Source organism: Panthera tigris, chromosome C2 (assembly GCF_018350195.1).
Source record: "Panthera tigris isolate Pti1 chromosome C2, P.tigris_Pti1_mat1.1, whole genome shotgun sequence".
Taxonomy (NCBI): domain Eukaryota; kingdom Metazoa; phylum Chordata; class Mammalia; order Carnivora; family Felidae; genus Panthera; species Panthera tigris.
In genome coordinates this window covers 147,987,940-148,005,158 of record NC_056668.1, presented here as the reverse complement: position 1 = coordinate 148,005,158, position 17,219 = coordinate 147,987,940, and the positions used below count along the sequence as shown (strand labels likewise).

General features: G+C 48.9%; 2 protein-coding genes across 3 annotated transcripts in view; both read left to right on the top strand.

Moving 5' to 3' along the window:
- The window catches only part of LOC122241928 (translation initiation factor IF-2-like), a 72,628-nt gene extending 65,859 nt beyond the window's left edge, over window positions 1-6,769 (top strand). The window contains exons 3-5 of the mRNA XM_042998363.1: window positions 3,581-3,687; window positions 3,789-3,877; window positions 6,612-6,769. Coding sequence (XP_042854297.1) covers window positions 3,581-3,687; window positions 3,789-3,877; window positions 6,612-6,769 — 354 coding nt within the window. The remainder of the gene's footprint in view (window positions 1-3,580; window positions 3,688-3,788; window positions 3,878-6,611) is intronic.
- The window catches only part of TRAK1 (trafficking kinesin protein 1), a 127,466-nt gene continuing 113,840 nt past the window's right edge, over window positions 3,594-17,219 (top strand). For both annotated transcript variants that reach the window (XM_042998886.1, XM_042998890.1), the window contains exon 1: window positions 3,594-3,877. The gene's annotated coding sequence lies outside the window, so the exon portion shown is untranslated. The remainder of the gene's footprint in view (window positions 3,878-17,219) is intronic.

The window sequence follows — 17,219 nt, the reverse complement described above, 5'->3', positions numbered from 1 at the left end:
AAGAGGGCATATTTTATGTTGTGTGGGTTTTACTTGTACCACAACAAAATAAAAATACCATAGCCTAAAAAGTTAATGTGGTTAGAATTAAAATTCACAAATTGTGCGACGGGATGTACCTCAAGTGTGCTTCGCGTGTGAATGCACACGCCTTTGGACTTGATTATTTTCACTGGGGTTTGAGATGAGAAAACAAATTGGAGTAGTTCCATTCTAGTTAGAGAAGGAGAGGGAGGCCTCTCAAGCTTCTGAAGGCTCTGCCAGCTGCAGCATATAATGTGGGTATTTTGTACTTCAGAACGGTCGCCTGTGTTGTGATGCGTGAGCGAGCATTTGCTGAGGTGTCCAGAATAGGTTTTTTTAAAAAAAAAAAAAAAAATTTTTTTTTTTTTAACATTTATTTATTTTTGAGAGACAGAGACAGAGCGTGAGTAAGGGAGAGACAGAGACAGAATCTGAAGCAGGCTCCAGGCTCTGAGCTGTCAGCACAGAGCCTGACGCGGGGCTCGAACCCACAACCCATGAGATCATGACCTGAGCCGAAGTTGGACGCTCAACCGACTGAGCCACCCAGGCGCCCCCAAGATAGGTTTTTTAAGAAAGTGTTTATACTTGAACTATTCGTTTTATAACTGTATGTTTCTGGGGTGAGCGTATGACCACTGTAAATCCAAGTAGAGGTGCCAGGAGGCAGGACAGTAGCCTGTAGGGCTAGTCATCGGGATTTAAGCCAGTTCCCTGACCTGGCGGGCCATGAAACAAAAGTTGTGTAATCCATGGCTGAAGTCCTTTTCAAGAAATCTGTATGTTTGAGACCCTTTGTTTAAAAAATACACACACACACACACACACACACACACACACACACACACACACACACACACTTTGATTCAAACAGCATTTTCTTAGCTTTCAGTAGAACAGTGGCATTTTGCAAAAGGAGAAAGTAGTTCAAACTTCTGTGTTAGGATCAGACAGAATGCATCTGAGTGCGGATTACACAAGGTTTGAGTGAGGGTTCAGTCCGTGATGAAGAATTCCTTCCCTCTCCGAAACTTCCTTTCCACAGCTGCCTGCTTGCCTTCTCTGTGGCAGAAATGTGATTGACCCCTGCTCTCTGTAGCACGTGGGGCTGTTGTTGGCATTTCGCGGTGATAAACATCCTGGGCCACGTCCACCCGAGCCGAAGGGCCATATACAGTTAGCCAGGCTGTCCTTCCGGATTTATGACCACCCCTCCCACCTTCCCACCGCAGGTAATACATAAAACTGGGGGTTTCTTAAAACTCTTGCCAACTTCAACCTTGTTATAATTTTTAAATCTTTGTCAGCCTGATTAAGACTTTTCTCTGGGGGGGTTGGCGTCTGGGTGGCTCAGTCAGTTAAGTGTCCAACTCTTGGTTTCCACTTGGGTCATGATATCATGATATCACAGAGATCATGATATCATGATATCACAGAGATCATGATATCATGATATTACAGAGCCCCATATCGGGCTCTGTGCTGAAAGTATGGAATCTGCTTGGGATTCTCTCTCTGTCTCTCAACAATAAATAAAAACTTAAAAAAAGAAAAAGATTTTGGGTGTGGGGGGAGGATCATGGCTAAGGTTCCTTAATATGCTTGGTGTGTGTGTGTGTGTGTTTGTATTTCTTTTTGGGGACTGGAGAGAATCTTTATATCCTTTGACCATTTTTTTCTCTTGAGCACTTTGCTTCAGGTTTGTGAATCACGTACATTATTTACGCATCAATTCTAAGTGTCTCTGGTTTAATTTCACTGCCATTCTTAATGTGGCTTGTTTTCCTTACCTTCAAGTTCTTTTTCTTGGCCTTTTCATTAGTGGGAGCCCATAAGGTGTGGTCAGCACACCTGGCCGGAGCTCCCCAGGCTTATCAGGGGTCAGACCTTTAAGTTTTTAAATCTCTGACAATGTCTTTCTGTTGTCTTTGCACAGGACAGTAGCTTGACTGATTCACTGGTCACTTCTGGAGGTCTCCTGGTCCGCCTCCTCCGGCCTCTGCTGCCCAGAATGTTTGTAGGGCTCTGCTTGGATATTCTAGGCTTTTTCTTAACAGGCGTCTTATCCGTTTGTCTGTATTTGAATCACTGACTGGCTGTTACAATCCAGTTCTCTCTCTGGTTGCCTTTCACTTTTCACCAGGGATATCCAGGCTCCCTTCCTCCTTCCCAGTTTATATTTGTGTGTTCATTTTTTTTTTTTTTTTTAATTTGGAAAGCAGTGTTGATTGAAGCATTTGGAGGTAAAGTCTCATAATAGTAAAAATGGTGAAGGGGAATGTGAAAAGCGTTCTGCTGTAGTACAGCTTCCAGCCGGCAGGCACCGAGCGAGGGCGCACGGAACGAATGGTCCTCGGAATTGGGCGCGTGGTGTGGTGAAGTTCTCTATAGGAAGAGGGCTACCTGGGGACGCCGTGGTGGTCGAGGGAGATGCCCCAGAGGGAGAAAAGGGTGGGAGGGAGGGGCTTTCTTGTCACTAATTACAAAGCCCCAAAATGCATGGGAACGGTGTAATACAGAGCAACAGATTGCAGCCTTCTTCCTCTGCCTGTCTGGAGAGCCCGGCTTGGCCTGTCCCGGGCCCCACTCAGGGGACACTCCTCGGGCCTTAGCCCTGGGAGCCGCTGTGTGCCCCACCCCGGGGGAGGGAACCAGGCCAAGATGTCACAACCAGGTTGCTTCTGGTGTCCTTGGGCTGGGTCCAGGCAGGTGGCAGCCAGGGACAGCTGGCAGAGGGATAGAGGGGCCACAGGCAGGCCCCACCCAGACCCCCAATTGCCGTGTGGCTGCATAAGTCCTCTGTGTGTGTTCATTTTAATGAAGGCTGAATTCATTAATATAGAGACTCTTGGTGTATTGTGGTAAATAACCTCTTGTTGAAGGAAAAGGTCACAGGGCTGTAGTTTTTGTTCAGAACTCACTGTACCATGTTGGGTGAGATATCTGTTAACTTTCCCCTCTTTTTGTTTTCTTTCTTATTAAAAAAAAAAAAAAAAAAAAAGAACTCTAAGTACATTATGTACTAGAGCAGTAATTCTCAAACTTTCCTGGTCCCAAGACCCCTTAAAAATCATTGAGGATCCCCAAGAGCTTTTGTTCATGCATGTTATATTGATTCACATCCATTGTATTAGAAATCAAAACAAAAATTCAAGCCACAGGGATACAGAAGTACACATTCCACTAATAAGCCTTCGGGGCAAAGATGTCACCACACATCATATGGTCTCTGGAAAACTCCATTGTGCATCCGTGAGAGTATGAGAGTGGACTACTTTGACCTTGTGTGTGGACCCTTCACACTGGCCTCAGGGAACCCCAGGGGTTCTCGGGTCACACTTTGAGAACTGCCGTGCTAAAGCATTTCTGCAATTGACTGCAGTTCTCTTATCAAAGTCGGGGAACCTGCTTGGAAATACCTTGGCTTGAAGAAAACGCTTTTCAGGACTTGTGATCTGAGCCCACATCATCTCAGGGCCCTTATTTTTTATTTTTTTATTTTTATTTTCTTCAGAGACTCGACTAACTCTGCCCTTCTCTCTCGATTGTCCTATAGATTCCCTGTAAGGAGCCCCCGCTGGTGTGCCAGACCTACTGGGGCCTGTCCACCCAACTGCCCCAGACTCCGGCAGCGGGGCCCCCGATGGCAGTGGGTACCTCCCCGTGAAACCTGCCAAGCTGGACGCCACAGCTCCGCACGACGACACTTTGGCCAACTCCGTGCCCCCTTTGGAGGTGTGCAACCATGCAGTCCTAGCCTGCAGCCCGGGCATCCCTGAGGAGCACTATGTAAGCGAGGCTGTGGAAGATGCTCCCAGCTGCAGAGGGTACCGGGATGCCTGCACCATCACCGGTAAGGGGGCCTTTCCTGCCAGGGAGGGAGGGTGGCCTCAGTCAGTGAGGACTGGGGGAGGGCGTGGCTGCAGGAGTGCGTTGGGCGAGGTGTGAGGGGCCCAGGAGGAGAAGTCTGAGTGCAAAGAGTCTGAGCTGTGGGATTTTGAGACCTGCCGTCTAGAACCAACGTGAGATGAAGACAGTGCCTCGTAGAATTGCCGTGAAGGTTAAGGATGGGAATTTTGAACCCCCAGCAGCACGCGTGGCCCGTAGCGATGCTCAGCGTAGTTTGGTGCCGCTCCCTCTCTCTGACGCTCAGTTTCTGATTCACACATAAGGACAGGCGTGATGGAAATAGCACACAGCTGGGTGCTGGGATGCAAACATGGGGAACTGCTTTCCGCACCCTTTGTATACCGCCAAGGTTTGTGCCCATATCGCTCCTTATGGATGCCTGCGTCAGTCACGTCTTCCCCGTGTCCCAGGAGCAGAGCAGCGTTAACCGTACGAGAGCTCTCGCTGGCTCCTTTTCCCCAAAGGGGTCATCGAGACCAGGGCTTGGAGCCGGTGCAGGCAAGGGCTCTGAACAGAGATGGCGTAGGATGGTGTGTGGAACAGCAGCAAGGGGCATCGTTAGAGTTAAGTCCAGATGCGTTCATATCAGAGTTTGCCCCAGTTCTCATTCTGTCTGCAGTGTTTACTTTTCTTCCCGTTTGAAATAATGCCCGATGACAGCTTAAAATGTGCAGATTTGCTTCCAGTAGCTTTTCATGGCTCTATCTCACGTTAAGCATGAAGGACCTCCCATGTGTCAGGAGTGTCCTGAGTGTAGAGGGACGCTGAGATGGCCCAGGAGCCCAGCCTGGGTGCCTAGCCCTCGTGCTGAACTCTGGCCCCGTAAGTGGCCCTCTGTCTACTCTTCCTCCAAATCCCACCCCTGCGTGCCCACCTGCGGAAGGAAGGACACATTTCTGACATCTCCTTTCTGTCTACATCTGCTGTTTTCCCTTGCTCCTGGATCTCTGCTATCAGCACAGAGACATGCTGTGATCTCTCCCTTTGTAAAGATAATCCTTCTTGGCTCCACTTTCCCCACAGGCGGTGCCCATAGCTGCGTCTCTGCTTCTCAGCGAGCTGACTGCATTTTCTCTTCTGTTCTCACCTGGGTCCAGGCTGCGACCCCACCATTTCCTCAGCACCGATGGCCTCGTCCAGTGCAGGGGTCCGTCCTTAGCCTTCAGGATTTAACACTGCCGACCACTCCCTTCTCCTGGAAATCTGGTCCCTTGGCTTTGGTCTTGATTCTTCTGTTCTCCTACCTTGCTGGCTGCTCCTCCCAAGCCTGGGGATGTTGGGGGGCCCGGGGCTCAGTCCTTGCTCTCCCATAAACACCTGTGCCCCAAGTGCCCTCCCCCAGTCTTCAGGATTTAAAACCTGCCCTGTGCTGACCACTGTCTAGCTGCTGTCTTCAGACTCAACCTCTCCCCTGGAGGCCAGACATGATGGTCCGAGTCCACATCTCACCTCTTCACCTTCACCTCTTCACCTTCACCTCTTCACATCTGCGGGCATCTCAAACTCAAACAACCAAAAATGAACTGGTTTCCACCTCCGCCTGCTTTTCCAGTGGTCTGCCTTGGCTTTGTAAATGGTGCTTCTGGCTTTCCAGTTGCCCAGGCCAAATGCCTTGGAGGCATTTGTATTTCTTTCACACCTCAGTTTGCTGGGAAGTCTGTTGGCTCTGTCTTCTGTGTGTCCAGAACTGGACCGTCTCTGAGCAGCTCCACAGCATCTACCCTGGTCTAGGCCACCTCCATCTCACGTCTGGATTATTCCAGGGGGCTCCTAATTGGGCCTCCCGCTTCCCTGCTTGCTTTTGTGCAGTCTCTTCCCACCGAAGAGTCTTTTTACACATGTCGTATGGTTTAACCCTTCTGCTCCAAACCTCCAGCAGGCTTCTGATTGAGGCCTGTGAGGTCTAAGGGACAGGACTTTCCTGTCCCTTTGACTCTTGTCTGTGCCCACTCCATCCCAGAGACACTGGCCTCCTTTCTAATCCTTGGACTCACCAAGAATGTGCTGCCTCAGGGCCTTTGTCCTTGCTGTTGCCTGGCACCTGGATCACCTTACGCCCCGATGGCCTCATGATTCCCTCTTCACTTTCTCCAAATGGCATTTCATTAGAGACCTTTTTGTGACCGCTTTACAGGAAGACTGGTCCCACCCCTCCCTTTTCCCTTCTCCCTTTCCTGCCTTTTCTTCTTCCCCCGACTTAGTCATGAGCTACATGGGTTTGTATTTTGAGGGCAAGGACTTTGTGCAGCCCTGAATCCCAGTGGCTGAAATAGCACCTCATGTGGCCAGAGCCCAATAAGTGGGGTCTGTTATCCCCTTTTTACAGGTAAAGAAACTAAGTCACGAGAGGTTCGGTATCCTGCCTAAGATCCCTGAGCTCTGAGGGGTGAGATTTGCATGCAGGTCGTGACCCCGAGGCAGGTGTTCTCGGCCACCCAGGCATACAGTGCAGCGGGGTCGACAGATGAGCTGGTGCAAACTGTGTACTGTGGTGAACACAGTGATCGGCACGGGCACGTGGGAACCCGGTAACGGGGTGCCTGGCCGAGCCTTGGAGGGGAATGTTTGGGGGAGGACCCAGAGGGCTTCCCGGAGGAGGCAACGCCCCAGCTGCGTTTGTGCAAACACGTGAACTAGCCCCTGGGCTCCCGGTGGCATCTGTGCCCGTTGAAATCCAGGCAACATCCAGCCCGTGGAAATGGTGTCGCTTTCTCTGAACGTGACGACCGAGGACGGAGAAACGCCAGAGCGCGTGCTGCTGAAGCTTCAGACCCTGCGGGGCGTGGTGGCGGAGGCTCTTGCCGGGACACGGTGGCAGGCGCCGTGGGACGGCTGAGAAGCAGAGCTCAGCGCTGTCACGTGAGCAGGAGGCTTAGTGAACAGGAGGGAAACGCCGGCCCCGTTCCACGTTCGAGGTGCTGGCTGATGCACGACACACACGCTCAGGCTGACGTCTTTCTAGATGCTCACTGTGAGGAGGACACACAGTGGGAAAACCCTCGGGGAGACCTGGAGTGTCCCCAAGAATGCATCCGTGGCTCCCAGGGCTCTTCCAAGTGTGGCCCTGGGGGCCTGCGAAATGTACTCCGCCCCCGGCTGCCGAGACGAACAGCAGACTTTTTGTTCCTCTTTAATTTTTGGGCAAAGCCAGCCACCGGCCACGAAGCTCTGCTCCCCTGCGCCGCCCCCGCCCCTCGACTTAGGGATATCACATTTTTGGGCGCGTCATTTTGTCTTGGGGGCGGTTCGACACGATGAGCCGATAGGGTGGCTGGGCTGCCTGGGGTTACGTAACCCATTGTACTTCCAGAACTGCTCACGGTCTTAGGATTTGCCCCAACAAGCAGACTGAGAAAACTGCTGAGGAGGGCGCAGGAGGGTGGCTGTGCCGAGGTCCTGCCCGAGCCGGGTTCTCATGGAGGATCCGTCTTCTCTCTGAGTTGCCTTTGGGGTCGATTCCTGCACATGGCGTTGGTATGTCAGTTCAGGCAGCCCGTCAGGGCCCAGCCTCTGCCAGCACTCTCCCAGGGCAAGCTCACCCGGACAGACTCATGTGGTAAGTTGTCTGCTGGGCTTGTCTGCTCTTTGTTTCCTTTGTGGTGTGGCCGGAGAGGAGAGAAGACCGCAGGAGAAGTAGTTTCTCTCCTGCTCTGTTCTGCTTGGCAGGTCGTCCTTGGGTGTGTGGTGGGGAAATCACAATATTGAATCCTGGAAGGGCAGCGCTGAGGGTCCTTAGAGGCTCTCCCTCCCTCGTCCCCTCATCCCGGCTCAAGGGAGGCAGTGACACGGGGCCATGAGGGCCAGGTCGGAGCTGGGACCAGGCCTCCCAGACCCCCACCACCTTCCCCCTTGTGGTTCTTTGCAGCAGCCGAACAGGAAGGGTCTCCGAGGCTCTCCAGCTTTTCCATTTTCTTAATCCTGTGTCTTGATCCTGGTTTCTCAGAGCCTCCACTGGCATCTGGCTCAGCAAGGACTTTTTTGAAAGGTGAAGAACAGAGTTAGTGTCTCCTTTTCTCCTTCTCTCTTTTCTGCCTTTAGTTTTTGTTTTTTTTTTTTTCCTTCCTTGACTAAACGTGTTTGGCTCTGTATCTCTGATCCACACCCCGGTGATGGAGAGCTTGCGAATCATTGCTGCTGTGGCTCGTCTCCCCTGCCGTGGGGCTGGTCCGAGTGCGATAGTCGGTGAGTGTCCAGTCTGCGTGCTGTTACGAGAGCTGTCTGGGCCCAAACCCAGGCAACTCCTGAGAGGCAAGCCCCTCTTGTCCTGTTCAAATCGGCTCAGGTCTCAGGACGTGTAGGGGTTTGGATGAGAGATTGTGGGGTGCTGTGAGTGTGTGTGTGTGGGGGGGGGCTGTGTAAAACGTCTTTACGCATGTTCAGTAATTCTGTTCAACTAACAGCTATCCAAGGCCAGCTTTTTGCTGGGGTCCATCATGACAACCGGCTCTGTCTTAGAGCACTGGAGGTGGGAAGAGGTGTAAGTGACCCGTGACGGCCCCACGAGAATTGCTCTGGCTCTGCTTATGGAGCAGCCCTGCCCAGGTGTCCCTCCCCATCACAGGGCCATGCTTTAGGATTTGTTCCTTTTCTGTCACTGGTCTAAGCCATCAAACTCAGTGGTTTATCCTCTGAAAACATGCTCAAATAAAATAGGATGGACGTCTTTTATCAATGAAGTTTAAGGTCTTGCTAATCAATTCCTATCTAGTATAAGATTCTTCATGTGTTTTCCACGGAAAATGTATAACCTGCATGGTACTTACTTGGCTGAATGAAGCAGAAAAGATTGGACAGTGAAATATCCCTTCTTGCACAGGGTGAGAAAAATGTGAAATAGAATCTAGAGAATTATACATTTTCTCTAAACTCAGAAGTTGGAACTGTTCTTTTCTCCTTCTTAGTGGAATGTGGTCTGTTTAACGGTTGGTTTTTGCACATGGAATTCAGGACGAGGGCCTCTTACGCTGATATTCTAGAGCTAACGTTTAATTTTTAGCAAAACACGAAAACATTCACATCTGTCTTTTAAACATGCTATAAATTATTTTGCAGCGATCTTGCTTCCCCTCAGTCTCTCATCATTAGGTGAGTGGGTAGAATATTTGTCACACAGGGTGTTTGACATATACTGTAAAATGTAGGTAAACTGATCAGTGGGATTCTTAGCGGGAAGCTGTAGTTTCAGGTGCTTGATATGCTTTACCTTCCTAATTGCTTTCTCTTATGTATTTGAAACAAGTTTTTAATGTATCCAATGTATTCCTGGTAGTCTTTGCCCACCTTAAACCATTTTAAGAAGCTGGCAAATAGTTTATATTACAACAGTTAGGGGTGCCTGGGTGGCTCAGTTGGTTGAGCTTCTGACTTCGGCTCAGGTCATGATCTCACGGTTCATGGGTTCGAGCCCCGCGTTGGGCTCTGTGCTGACAGGTCAGAGCCTGGAGCCTGTTTCGGATTCTGTGTCTCCCTCTCTCTTTGCTCCTCCCCCACTCATGCTCTGTCTCTCTCTGTCTCTCAAAGATGAATAAACGTTAAAAAAAAGCAAACTTTAAAACAACTAAAGAGTGGTCTTCTTATTTATCAGGCGTGCTTTGCAAGGGCTTCGGAATATCCATCCCAGTGCAAATAGCATCCTAATGGTTTTCCCTTAGATGCTAAGTTTTCCTAATGGATTTACATTAATTTGACTTCCGGGTATCAGAGTGAGGATCTCTTCATACACGCTTTGTGAAGGTGTCCTCTCTTCGATGTGACCAGACCAGGGTTCAGGGGTGTTTGCTGGCTAAGGGTCCGGGTGTCAGCCTCTGGCCTCAGCCTCCTGTTTCCCGCTGTGGCCGAGGTCCTCTGTGAGGGCTCTCCAGGGATTTGGGGAGAGAGGGTTCAGGGTATGTTGCTGCCAGGAGCAGGCCTTGCGGCTAGATTTGGATGTTCCCCCGTCTGCACTGTTTAGTGGTGACCCTGGGACTCATGGCCCCGAGAGACTTGTCTGATCTCTGATCGCTTATCTGGTGTGACCACTGACAGATTTGAGCCCTTCAAACTGAAACTGCCATGAGCTGGAACTTTATAGCTGTAATTAGACCGGGAAGAGATCAAATGTCGTAAATCTTATATTAGTCAGTGCTCTGCAGAGAAACAGAACCAACAGGATATACATCCATAAAGAGGTTTATTATGAGGAATTGACTCACACAATTATGGGCTGATAAGTCCCAAGATCTGCAGTCAGCAAGCTGGAGACCCAGGAGAGTGGTGTGGTTCCAGGCCAAAGACCAGCAGCTTGCAACCTAGAAAGAGAGCGTGTTGCAGTTTGAGTCCAAGGACAGGGAAAAAGTTGATGTCAGCTCGAAGGCAGTCGGGCGGGAAGAATTTTCTTACTCCAGGGAGATCTCTTAGTTCTATTCAGGCCTTCACCGGGTTGGACCAGGCCCACCCACACTAAGGAGGGCAGTCTGCTTTACTCAGTCTACTGATATAAGTTTTTATCTCATCCAAAAATACCCTCACGGAAATGCCTGGCATAACGTTTGGCAAAATACGTGGGCACCTGTGGCTCAGTCAGGTTGACAGGTAGCCATCACAAATGCTAACAAAGGCTGACACTTACCGAGTAGTTGCTCTGTGCCTGGCAAGGCTTCAGGCACTGCTGCGGAAGCTCATTTTGTCCTCAGCACAGCCCTGCCAGGGGGAGGAGGGTACTGTTATCACCCCTACCTTTAAGGAGGTGCAGAATGGACTGGCTTGCCCTCTTCTGGAAAATAGCAGTCCTTGGGGTTCAGACCCAGCAGTGTTGTTTGCTGACCCTATTTAAGTTAACTTCCTTCATTGTGAAATTAAAAAAAAAAAATTTCGTTTAACCAGGGTTTTACATTATAAATCCCATATATGCAAGTGGTAAAGCTTGGATTGTACCAAAGCTTATCAATGTAGAATAACATTCTATCATCTATATAGTTAAACCACTCTAAGAAAAAAATCATACCAAGAATTGTTCTCTAAATTCTTTTTTTAAAAAACACAAATGGGGGCGCCTGGGTGGCTCAGTTGGTTAAGCGTCCGACTTCGGCTCAGGTCACGATCTCACGGTCCGTGGGTTCGAGCCCCGCATCGGGCTCTGGGCTGATGGCTCAGAGCCTGGAGCCTGCTTCCAATTCTGTGTCTCACTCTGACCTTCCCCCGTTCATGCTCTGTCTCTCTCTGTCTCAAAAATAAATAAACATTAAAAAAAAATTTAAAAAAAAAAACACAAATGGGGAAATTATTCTTCAAAACAAAACACAAAAGGCCCATACCGTAAACTCTGCTCTGCATTTTGAAAAAGTTGACACCATTTCTTATGATGGTTTCATTACAGTACCTATATAATATTGCCTTTTTCTTAAAAAATTTTTTTTTTCAACGTTTTTTTATTTATTTTTGGGACAGAGAGAGACAGAACATGAACGGGGGAGCGGCAGAGAGAGAGGGAGACACAGAATCGGAAACAGGCTCCAGGCTCCGAGCCATCAGCCCAGAGCCTGACGCGCGGGGCTCGAACTCATGGACCACGAGATCGTGACCTGGCTGAAGTCGGACGCTTAACTGACTGCGCCACCCAGGCGCCCCAACCTTTTTCTTTAAAATAGCTACAAAGTCTCCTGTTATCTGGAATTATCCTGATGCATTTTTTTTAAGTTTATTTATTTGAGCGAGATACAGAGCGAGCAGGGGAGGGGCAGAGAGAGAGGGAGAGAGAAAAAATCCCAAGCAGGCTCCACTCTGTCAGTGTAGGGCCCGATGTGAGGCCAGAACTCATGAACAGTGATCATGACCTGAGCCGAAACCAAGAGTCGGATGCTTAACCGACTGAGCCACTCAGGCGCCTTCCTTATTCATTTTTTTAATCCAGCATTTCTCAGATGTAATGTTCCTTTTTTAACAGAAACTTTTTAATTCCTTCTTTATTAATTGGAAATTAGTAGATCACGAATCCTTGTCAACACAATAAAAACAACAACAACAACAACAGTATAGTGCCTGGCTGTAACGTAAACGAGAAGCTAAAGCAAACTGATGAACGAGTAGGCTCCATAGCTCAGGGGTGAAAGCACTGGTCTTGTAAAACAAACTGACGTGACCTGGAGTTTGGCCGTGACCGCGTGCACGTGGCCTCATTAGGGGCAGTCAGGTCCTGCCCCTTGTGGGTGGAATGGCCGAGGGGCGCCTGGGTGGCTCGGTCAAACATCCAACTCTTGACTTCAGTGAGGTCACGATCTCACGTTTTGTGGAATCGAGCCCGGGGTTGGGTTCCGTGCTGACAGTGCAGAGCCTGCTTGGGATTCTCTCTCTCCCTCTTTCTCTGCTCCTCCCCTGCTTGTGTTGGACGTCTGCTCTCTCTCTTAAAATAAATGAACAACAAAAAAAAAGAAAAAAGCCGTGAAGGTTGTGGCTGCTGAGGCAGCTGACCATATGCTGGTCACGTAAGGTCCAAACAAGAGACAGTGTTTGGAGCAGATGCCTCTTGGTGGAAGCTTTCGGTTATTTCCAGTGTTTGTGTTTTCATAGTGCTCCAAGGAACATTCTTGCATGTGTATCTTTTGGGTCACTTAACCAGGATGTCTGTAAGCTAACAGGGCGTGCGTTTATGATTTGATGTCGATCATAGCACTGCCCTCCACAGAGCCTTCTCCCGCTCAGTGCCTACCGTGGGTGTGCTGGAGAGGCAGCTTTCTGGCAACTCTGGGCAGTGTCAGCCCTCTTCATCTTGGCTAATCAGGTAGTCACGAAAAAGCGCACTTCGTTTTATTTTGTATCTTTTTCACGGTGGATAGTCTTACGCCGTTTTTGTGTTGTATTTTATTTTCTGCACACAGCCTATCTTTTTGCCTGGCTCATTTTTCTAATGGGTTGTTGACCTTTAAGAGGTATAATTGAGTTTCTGTTATGTGTTCAGAGGGTAAGGCAGTGTGCCAGCTTGAGATTCTTTTGTATTTCAGAAGAGGAAAATTGTCTTAAATTAGAGAGAGAGAGAGCTTGCCAGAGAGTGTGCGTGTGAGTGGGTGAGGGCCAGAGGGAAAGAGAGAGAGGATCCCAAGCAGGATCTGTGCTCAGCACGGAGCTGGACCACCAGACTTGATCCCATGACCCTGAGCCAAAATCAAGAGTTGGATGTAAACTGACTGAGCCACCCAGGCGCCCCCAGAAGAGGAAAACATGTCTTAAAAGAAATTTTTTTTTAATGTTTATTTATTTTTGAGAGAGACAGAATGCGAGTGGGTTAGGGGCAGAGAGAGAGGGAGACACAGAATCCAAAGCAGGCTCCAAGCTCCGAGCTGTCAGCACAGAGCCCGACACGAGGCTCGAACTCACGAGCTGTGAGATCTTGACCTGAGCTGGTTGGACGCTCAACCGACTGAGCCACCCAGGTGCCCCAAAAGGAAAAAATGTCTTAAGAATAGTTACATGAATTACTATTTAACTACTATTACTATATAACTATTTGATATTAATAGAAGTAGAGGGTGATAAAAAGATTGTGTAAAGGGGATTTCTGAAGTGGAATTTCCAAGGTTTCTATGGAAAAGCAGTATTTTTTTTTTTTTTAATTTTTTTTTTCAACGTTTTTTATTTATTTTTGGGACAGAGAGAGACAGAGCATGAACGGGGGAGGGGCAGAGAGAGAGGGAGACACAGAATCGGAAACAGGCTCCAGGCTCCGAGCCATCAGCCCAGAGCCCGACGCGGGGCTCGAACTCACGGACCGCGAGATCGTGACCTGGCCGAAGTCGGACGCTTAACCGACTGCGCCACCCAGGCGCCCCTGGAAAAGCAGTATTTAAGCAGAAGTCTGAAGAGATACATAGGAGTTAGTGGGGTGGGGCTGGGGAAAGAGCATTCCAAGCAGTGAAGCCCTGTGGTGGGAAGATGATTGGTAGTAATAGCTACCATTGATAGAGCACTTACTATGTATTAGACGTTATTCTAAGTATCTTTTACATCTCCCTGCATTGAATTGTCATGTATTATTTGTGTAGCATACTTCCCCCAAACCTTGCTCATTTAAAACAGCAAACATTTCTAGTCTCACCTACTTCTGCGGGTCGGGAATTTAGGAGTAGCTTAGCTGAGTGGTTCTGGCTCAGGGTCTCTAGCGATGTAGCTGAAGGCCACAGGGGATATCGATTGAGCACCTATGTGATGAATGCACTTGTGAGGAGAATTTCTGGGGTGAGGACTTCAGTTTGGACAGACATTGCCAGAGAGGTTGTATTTTTGTATTGTTCGAAGTGGGGGTGTCTGGGCCCACACCCCCTGCACCCTGGCTATTAGCAAACACCTTGCGCTTTGCCAACTGAAGTGTGAAAACAAGAGCGCATATGGCCTCGATTTATATTCCTCTCAGCATGTAGCGGTTGAGCATCTTTTGGTATTTCCTAGCAGAATTTTTATTTTTATTTTTATTTTTATATTCTGGGATTTGAGATAAATTCTTCTTAACAGTTCCTGTTTTTAGCTCATGGAGTAGTAACTCCCATGATTTGAAATAAGAGAATTGTTTTTTATTTTCTTTTATCATTATTATTTTTTAATGTTTATTTTTGAATTTTTTTTTTCAACGTTTTTTATTTATTTTTGGGACAGAGAGAGACAGAGCATGAACGGGGGAGGGGCAGAGAGAGAGGGAGACACAGAATCGGAAGCAGGCTCCAGGCTGCGAGCCGTCAGCCCAGAGCCCGACGCGGGGCTCGAACTCGCGGACCGCGAGATCGTGACCTGGCTGAAGTCGGACGCTTAACCGACTGCGCCACCCAGGCGCCCCTAATGTTTATTTTTGAGAGAGAGAGAGTGTGAGCAGGAGAGGGGCAGAGAGAGAGGGGGACACAGAATCCCAAGCAGGCTCCAGGCTCTGAGCTGTCGGCACAGAGCCCGACGCGGGGCCCGAACTCATGAACCGCGAGATCATGACTTGAGCCGAAGTCGGACGGTCCACCGACTGAGCCACCCAAGCACCCAGAGAATTGTTATTTTGTACTTTCCTTTCTTTGCCAACGGGAGAGAAGGTCTCGGGGTGCCTGCCTCACTGGGTCACCGTGAGGGCTAAACGAGTTACTACATTCAGAGTACTGAGCAAGTTGTTGGTACATAGTAAACATTCAATTAGTCTGTTTCTTTGTTGTTGCTGTTTCTTGCCTGTCTATCATCTGTCATCTGTCTGTCTGTCTCACTGTCATTGTCTTTTTATCTATTTCTGTTTGGCCTGGAGGAGAGCCCAGGCTGCCTGAGGTGGGTTGGTAGGTGGAGGGTAAAGGCATAGTTGTTTTACATGTTGCCCTTCAGCCTCCCCTTTGTTTGCAGACCCCCTCCCATCTTCTTTGTTTCTTCCTGTCCCACTGCCCCCTCTGCCCTATCTTGGGCCCCAGGCGTATTCTGGCTGGGATTTGGCTCCATTCCTGGGGAAGGCCTTGCAGTGTGGCCTCAGGGGAGGGCAGGTCTTGGAGGCTTCTGGAGTGTTGGGGAGGCAGAATTTATTTCTCTACCAGACGGGAATGATGGATTTACTGGGGGGGGGGGGGGCAGGGGGAGCAAGTGACATATTTTTGTAAAATACTTAGAAAAACTCTGAAGCTCTAAGGGAGTCCAGTGGAACCTTCTACAATGTTCTCTGTTACAATGCTTTATAGACTTTCAGGATATCATCTGTGTTAAAAAAAAAAAAAAAAGCTTTAGTTGATTATGGAAGTGACTGGCGTCTGTGCATCATTTGTAAAAAATGATTTTAAAGCTACTTCCCATTATGTTATTGAATATTTGTCTCAAAAATTTCTTGACGAGGGGCACCTGGGTGGCTTAGTCGGTTAAGCGTCCGACTTCACGCAGGTCATGATCTCACGGCTTGTGAGTTTGAGCCCCACGTCGGGCTCTGTGCTGACCGCTCAGAGCCTGGAGCCTGCTTCAGATTCTATGTCTCCCTCTCTCTGTGTTTCTCCCCTGCTCATACTCTGTCTCTCTCCTACTCTCTTTCTCTCAAAAAATAAATAAACATTAAAAAAATTTCTTGATGAACTCTTGAGGTTCTTGCTAGAACTGCTTTCTTTCCTGTTTATGTAAGCTTTTTTATTAGACGATGAATTTTTTGTTGGTTGTGTGTGGGGAGGTCTCTTTTTGCTTTGGGTTCTAGGAAGCTCAGTTGCCTTAGGTTTTCATTGAGTAGCTATTCTGGTAAAACTGCCCTTTGCCTACCTCTGTTTAGTAAGACACATAGGTTGCTTTTCTTTTATGCTTATTCTAACATAATTCTGTTGAAACATCGTTGGACATACTTGGGGTTGAAGAGGACATAAATGGATGTTGGCCCACTGTATTTTCTCAAGGCGCCATGAACTTGGCCCCTGTGGGAATTCCACCCACCCTGATATTTCAGCCCTAACAGACTCTGACAGTATCCCAAGGGAGACAGAATGTGGCTTCCTGGGGTTCTGGGCCTAAAGCATGTTGGCTTTGGGGCAGAGAGGTCTAGATGGGTGTTACGGCTGCAGCATCTGCAAGTGGGACCTTGGGCAAGTCGGCTAGTCTCTGAACCTGTTTGTGCATCCTTAAAATGGGATGACAGTAAGCACCTCAGGGTTGTTGCTGGTACTCAGTGTGGTAATTCCTATTCAGGGCTTAGTACAGCGGTGGCTTGTGGAAGGCGTTCAGTAAGGGTGAGTGACTCTTTTTTATTTATGGCTCAGCTTAATTCCAAGTTCTGTGATGCTGCCTCCAGAAATGAGGTTACCACGAAATCTGTGCCCATCGTCCGTGCCCATCGTCCTCATCTGGCAGTTCGCTGTCTGTGCAGCTTGATTTTGAATTCCAGAATTGGGGAAGCCCCGCTTTGGATGGTGTCCCCTCTGCCTTACGTAGATAGGGATCACCGTGTATTTTTTGATTTGAGTCTTTAAATCTCCCAGATGTCCATCCCGGAAAACAGACTGAACATGCTGATATGCAGTCCGTCCAAGCGGCTCCGGGAAGGCCTGCAGGGCTCTGACGTTTTAAACCACAGTCACAGCGGGCAGTGCCTGAGAACCAGGGGCCAGCTTTGCTGTTTCCAGAGGACTAGCTCGGAGAACTTAGATTTTCAGATTTCCTTTCCTCCCTTCTTTCTTTTTCCATTTTCTCCCTCTTTCTCTCCTGTCTGTGTCCCCCCCCCCCCTTCTTTTTCTCTCCTTTGCCCCTTCTTCCCTCTCCTTCCCTCCTCTGCCCGCCCTTCCCACTCTCCTCCCCCTTCCCCTGTAATCCTCCCCTCCCTCTCCTCCTAAGAGAAA